At 39.5% G+C, this 6,660-nt stretch overlaps 1 protein-coding gene across 2 annotated transcripts in view; it reads right to left on the bottom strand.

The window, feature by feature from the left end:
- The window catches only part of yipf2 (Yip1 domain family, member 2), a 64,679-nt gene that overhangs the window by 6,412 nt on the left and 51,607 nt on the right, over positions 1 to 6,660 (bottom strand). Inside the window, exons 8-9 of one of the 2 annotated variants that reach the window (XM_050070303.1) lie at positions 6,118 to 6,300; positions 3,204 to 6,030 (exon numbers count right to left, since the gene is read on the bottom strand). The exons of the other annotated variant lie outside the window; for it this stretch is intronic. Of the exons in view, the coding sequence (XP_049926260.1) occupies positions 5,941 to 6,030; positions 6,118 to 6,300 (273 nt within the window). The 3' untranslated portion in view covers positions 3,204 to 5,940. Of the gene's footprint in view, positions 1 to 3,203; positions 6,031 to 6,117; positions 6,301 to 6,660 lie in introns of those variants that run through there. 2 annotated transcript variants of the gene reach the window in all.

The following is a 6,660-nucleotide window of genomic DNA, read 5'->3' as shown; positions in this document are numbered from 1 at the left end:
TTCACTGTGGACTCCGAGTTGCATGGCTGTGTTTCCCAGCTTGGTCGCTTCCCTGACCTGCTCCTCCATGAGAGCAACTAGCGGAGAAGCAACAATAGCCACTGGGTTTTCACTGAGTCCCATCTTTTTCCCGATCAACGGAGCCAGTTGGTAAACTAAACTTTTACCAAACCCCGTAGGAAAGACAGTAAACACATCCTTTTTTTCAATAAAAGCTTTCAGTACAGCCGTTTGTTCTGCTTTAAAGAAAATATACATTCCAGTTCGTTCAACACATTTACCATCGCAGTTTCAAAATTAGTAGCCATGTTGGTTGTTTACGAAATGCATTCACTCCGCTCCTTGTCCCTCCTATTCTGATGACGTGCCTGCCCCCAAAGTAATAAACGATTGTGATTGGCCTGGTAAGCTTTAACTGATGCCAGTATGTGCCTTAATGATTGCATGGCCAGACTGATCTGCGGAGCGAAACAGAATATGAGCTTGCGAGATCAGGATGGTTTCACTAGGCTAATGACGTATGCCGTAAAGCAGCCAAATTTTGTAGTCCTTTTTGTGTCCGGGTTCCTAACCGAAACCTGAAAGTGCATAGTGCCACTGCAAGCAAAACAGACACTCTCAAGCAATGACGGAGGTGTCATCCAACCTACTGTGACTCGATGTACAATCACAAAGATCTTGGATATATATTTTGAGTGCTCAAAAACTCCATTGTGTTGCTTTAAGTCTAGTCTTAAATGTGGAGACAGTGTCTGCCTCCTGGTCCGAAACAGGAAGATGATTCCACAGGAGAGGAGCCTGATAGCTGAAGGCTCTGGCTCCTGATCTACTTTTGGACTTAGACTTTAGGGACCACGAGTAACCCTGCATTCTCAGAGCGCAGTGTTCTGGTGGGATAATATGGCACTATGAGCTCTCTAAGATATGACGGAGGCTGACCATATAGAGCTTTTTGATTTAGGAGAAGGATTTTAAATCCAATTCTGGATTTTACCAGCCAGTGCAGAGAAGCTAAAACAGGAGAAATGTGATCTTGTTTCTTAGTTCCCGTCAGTACACATGCCGCCACGATCTGGATTAGCTGGGGAGTTTTCAAAGACTTATTATAGCTACCTGATAATAGGGAGTTACAGTATCCAACAGCATCCCTGACTTTCAGGACAAAGTCAGGGAGTTGGAGGAGGACTTCAAAACAAGTGAAAGTGCCATTAATAGAGAAGGGAGGCTCAGAGGATAAGTGGACCAATAGTTTGAGGCCTTGGAGGAAATCATAAATAAATTCATTAATCATTGTTATGCCCCTATCTAGGGGAATAGGAGTGCAACATTACAGTGCATAAGGCTGTTCCCTCCCAAGTATCCAAACCAGACAGCTCACTGCAGGAATTACAGTTCAAAGTTAAGGTATTTATTGTTGTGAGAAAATTAACTTAGTTTAACAATAATGTGAAGCAAAAATAACTCAGGGTGGGCCAAGGCCAAAACAACAAACAAAACGACTATCTAAACCTCAAACATACTAACTACACCTATGTGAGAAAAAACAAACAAAAATACATTCACTAAACCTGTCTCCCAAGGATACATCAGAAAACATGACAAAAGTATACAAAATAAAATGGTAGCCCACCCCTACAGCTTCAAAGCTAAGTTAAAAATAATAAATGTAAACTAGTGCAAACTATAATATATAATACATCATAGTGAATGATAATATAATAGTATCACTCACCATGATGGCCCACAGGAGGCACCATCAAACACTACAGAAAAACAAATCCCTAGATTTAACAAATACACAATACAGGAAGTGTGGAGGCTGAGGACAGGAATGCTGCTGCTGTCAGTCGACTGTCAACTGGCCTGTTGTGACGCCAATCAGCGGGAGACATCTGTGGTTAAGATACAAAGATTCTCACGCAGAAAGGAGAACTCACTCTCACAGTCAAACATGGGAAAGACACATCAAAATATGGCCAGAGCCATAACAATCCGTTGGAACAGGCAGTTGTGGATTGTATGCATAGGTGGCACAAGAAATGGAAAAGGGACCACGATAAAAATTAAAGTTGCCAGCACACCCAAAACAGTGTGTACTGTCCTGCTGAGGTCACTGGGTGTTAGTGATATCCCCAGTTGGGCTTCAACTGTCTCTATTCAGCTTATGCTAAAACCCCAGTCTGCATTATGTTTCTAACTTTTTGAGAGGACAGAGATGCAAAGGAGGTCCCTGTATGTACGGGGACAGTTCTCTCTCCACTCAGAGAACCTGAGTTACCCTGTTACCTTCCAATATATACTGAGATTTGACACTGACACAGGTGGACTTGATTCAATTAATTATGTGACTTCTCAAGGTAATTGGTAGCACCAGAGGGGTATTCCAGGTAGGAGGTTCAATATGAGGATGAATTCTCACTGTGTAATATTTGAATGTAAAGACAAAAACCGATGTCCAAAGAAATGACTGATGTGCATAAATTCAGTAACTTAAGACAGTCCTGAGTAACAAACTAATATCCAGCAGGATTTAGACTGTGACAGACGGTAAATCTCCGCTAATTAATGCGCTTCGATACAAGCTTTGATACGGACTGAATGAATGAGGAAATGAAACAGCGTGTAAGAGGGAGGAGACAGAGAAAAACTCAGGGTTTATTGAAGAAAACCTGTCAGCGAGCAGGTTATGTTCACAGAGTCTGTTACCGTGGTGACTGACTCAGAGTTTCAGTTACCTCTCTTTCTGGAACGGATAACTCAGAGTTTCCCTCATCTCAGGGTGAACATACTCTGAGTTTTCACATAACCCGCTTTCTGGAATACCCCTCAGGTCTTTTTTAGGAGCTTCATAGCAAAGGGGGTGAATACATACACACACGCCACTTTTTACGTATTTTTGTTTGTTTTGTTTTTGAAAATTTTTAAAACTTTTAAAAAGTTTAATTTTTTTTTAAATTTCACTACTTTGTGTAGGTCCATTACAAAAAGTCCATATCAAAATCTTTTCAATTACAGGTTGTAACACAATAAAATAGGGAAAAAAAGGAGGGGTGAATACTGTTGGGCACTGTAGCACCATTTTTCAAATGTATTTGGATCTTTCTACAGCATGGTTTTATGAAAATCCTTTCAGCAGTAAAACACTTCTTTAACTAAAACAAACAAATAAAAAATAAAACAAGGTGTGAATAAAAACATTAAAGTTAACTGAAAAATAAAAATTAAACTTTATTTAAAGCAGAAAACTAACTGAAACAATATTGCATACTTAACAAACAAAAATGAAATAAAAATAAAAAGGAAATTGGTTTTGTTTTAGTCTTTGTCAATTTGCTAAAAAAAAAAAAAATTGCATATGACTGGGACGTCAACATGACTGAGTCAGTTGCCTCCACAAAATATTTTGTTTGTACTGCAAAACTTCGGCCTAAATCACACAGAAAGTATTTTGCAGGTTGCGCAAGGCAAATTGCACCGCCTTTTTTAAAGAACTGAATGTCACAAGTAAAAAACACTTGCTGTGCCTTTTTATCATTGCCAGGCAGCCACGCCATCACCTCTTTAACCTAAGCTTCATGTATAATCAATCTATCATTTATTTTGGCTAGCTAAAACTACCTAATTATTTTCACAGTAGTTAGTAGCTAGTTCCTAAAATGGACAGGCAGAAGGTACTTGTTTTTCGCTCTGAGTTGAAGTTTTTTCAACTCAAGGAGTTTAGAGTGGTCCGGCAAAAACACTAGGCGCCTAGAGCACAGAAATGCAAGGCACATAGCAATGCAAAAACAGTGAGCAAAAAGCTTCTTTATCATTAAAATCAATTACAAAAAGCAGCATCCAGCTGCTTAAACACTTTCTGTGTGATCAGGGCCCCATTCTGCACTTCTTAAAGGAGAACTACACCCATTTTCAAACTTCATACATGTTTTTCCTATGGTCTAAGACAGTCAACAAATGTTAGAAAACATGATCAACTACTCAACCAAAGTCAAAAACTGGAGTGATAAAAGTCAAATTTGAGATGTCATCAAAACTATGATATCTCTGGTCCACAGCAGTACATTGTATAGTTTTTCCAAACTTGAGTGGGCTGACTGTCATCTCCTGTAGGTGATGCAGTAACTATAGATGAGCACCTTTTACAACCCTAATTTTAAAAAATCCCCGTCATGTTATTATTAACACCTGTGCTTTTCTGACAAGTCAAAATGTCTGCTGTTCCTAATTATATAGTTGTAAATTATATATTCTAAATTTGAAAATATCCTCTGTCACCTTGGGCTTTAGGAAATCGTGATGATCTTTCATAAACTTAACAATCAAAAACAAATAATCATCAGCTTTATCAAATGAAAAAAATGACAATTATGGTGGCAGCTCTAATTTTACTGTCCTCAAAAATGTTAGTTTCAACATCTTTAGTAAGCTCCACACAGTTTCGCAAACTAGGTGTGCTTATCACTTTTTGATGAGCACCTTTATTTTGTAAACCAACAAGGAATTTCTACTCAACTAAAAAGTACTGATGTGATGCCACAGCTTGGTCTTAAGTCTCTAAGCATTGCTGTCCAGCTAATATCTCATAAGAAAGAATGATTGGTGGCAGCATGGTTTAATGATTGTATTTGGTGTAGAAGTCTTACAGTTTTTTCCCTTATACTAATGAATAATTCTTAATATCTTCCTCTTTTGAACTTGCATTTGAATCTTCAAGGGAAATCACTGTGTTAAGAAAGCCATGCTACGCCTTAGATGCGGAAAAGGCATTTGACCATATTGAATGGAAATTCATGCTGTCTTCTCTACACCGCTTTGGATTTGGTGACTCGTTCATAAATTGGATTAAGATCATCTATACCCAACCTCAGGCTTCCATTATTACCAATGGGGAGATATTACAGCCATTTTACCTACACAGAGGCGTCCGACAAGGTTGCTCGTGCTCTCCGCATTTATTTAATCTATGCATCGAAGTCTTGGCCAGTGATATCAGAACAAACCCTGATTATAACCTATTCAAATACATGAAACGAAACATCATCTGTCACTTTTTGCGCCCCAAAATGTCTCTCCCTCCTCTTCTGTGTTTAATTGAAACTTTACATAGATAGCCCTATCTGCAAAAACCATGCTTTTCCTCCAGGTTTGGTTGATCCAATTTCTGGAAAGACAAAAATATTGCCACAATTGGAGATTTATGGCTACCAATGGCTAAGGGAACTTGGCAATGTGATTCATATGGAAAGCCTTCGATATAAACTTGCCAACAAGGAAAAAATCTTCCTGATAATCTGGAAACCATTTCTCGACAAATGGTCTGCAACCAAGCAGAAGTGAATTGACTCATAACCTGTGTGCTTGACGTTCGGTGACTAGGGCCTATCCATGGTGCATCACATCCTCATTTTTGTAAGACTGCGGTTGCCAAAGTGTGTATGTGTGTGTGTGGTTTTTTGTTTGTTTGTTTTTGTTTTGTTTTGTTTTTTGTATTTATGGTTTGTCACTTTATTGTTCTCTATATTTGTCTCCACTGGACATTACTTAATGTTGCCTTTGTGTGGCATTTAGATTGCTGCCTCTGGAATATGCACATTATCTGTCCTCAAAAACTCAATAAAGAGACTTAAAAAAAAAAGTCATGCTAGACATATACAATGCACCACATCCTGAAACATCACAGTAGAAATGTACAATTATTGCAGTGAACAAATGCTACTACAGTCACAGTGGAACACCATCAAGATAAATTACATAAACAACAATACACACACCCCATTACAGCACTTCATCATGCAAGCACTGATCACACAATGGCAATAATCAACATTGCCTCCAACAGCTTGTCTATATGTGGTTTTATAAATGCGTGTGATTCCAAACACTACAGAAACATCATTCATTTCCTTTATCCTGGCCAGCACTCTTCCTCCTTCCTATTGGTCAGTAGTGTTTGGTTGTCATTGTTATGTGAAATGGGGGTGTTGTGGGGGGCGGTGTTGGTACATAAAATGCTGTCTGGAAGAAGTACATCTGAAAGAAAAGAGAAAATAGATTAACTATTCTGTCAAGGTTAAAGTGTACAACTGATATGAGACCCCATTCATCTGGCTCACTAACCTTACAGCCAATAGCCAGCAGCGTGTGCAAAACCACTATGGTCACAACTGTTGCCACTGCCATCACCTTGGTGTCATCACAGACAACAGGCCAGAAGGTGAGGACCAGTATGGAGCCAGAGATCACCATGGCAACCAGGATCAGTGTCCAGCGCAACCACTCAAATGGAATGATCCACAATACCTGGAGGTGAAAAGGTTACATGTTGGTTACTGACATCTCAGGGTGCTGTCAGACCCAACATGTTTAGTTTATTTCAGTCAAACTCTGTTGCAGATTAAAGGGATAGTGCACCCAAAAATGAAAATTCAGCCATTATCTACTCACCCATATGCCGACGGAGGCCCTGGTGAAGTTTTAGAGTCCTCACATCTCTTGCGGAGATCGGCGGGTGGAGCGGCTAGCATACCTAATGGTAGACGGTGCCCCAGACTAACGTCCAAGAACACAAAATTGAATCCACAGAGTACCTCCATACTGCTCATCCATAGTGATCCAAGTGTGCTGCAGCCGTGACATAAAAAGTTGTTTCGAAAAACGTCA

This window comes from Epinephelus moara, chromosome 18, assembly GCF_006386435.1.
Source record: "Epinephelus moara isolate mb chromosome 18, YSFRI_EMoa_1.0, whole genome shotgun sequence".
In the NCBI taxonomy this organism is placed as follows: Eukaryota; Metazoa; Chordata; class Actinopteri; order Perciformes; family Serranidae; genus Epinephelus; species Epinephelus moara.
This window is presented reverse-complemented; position numbering and strand designations above follow the sequence as displayed.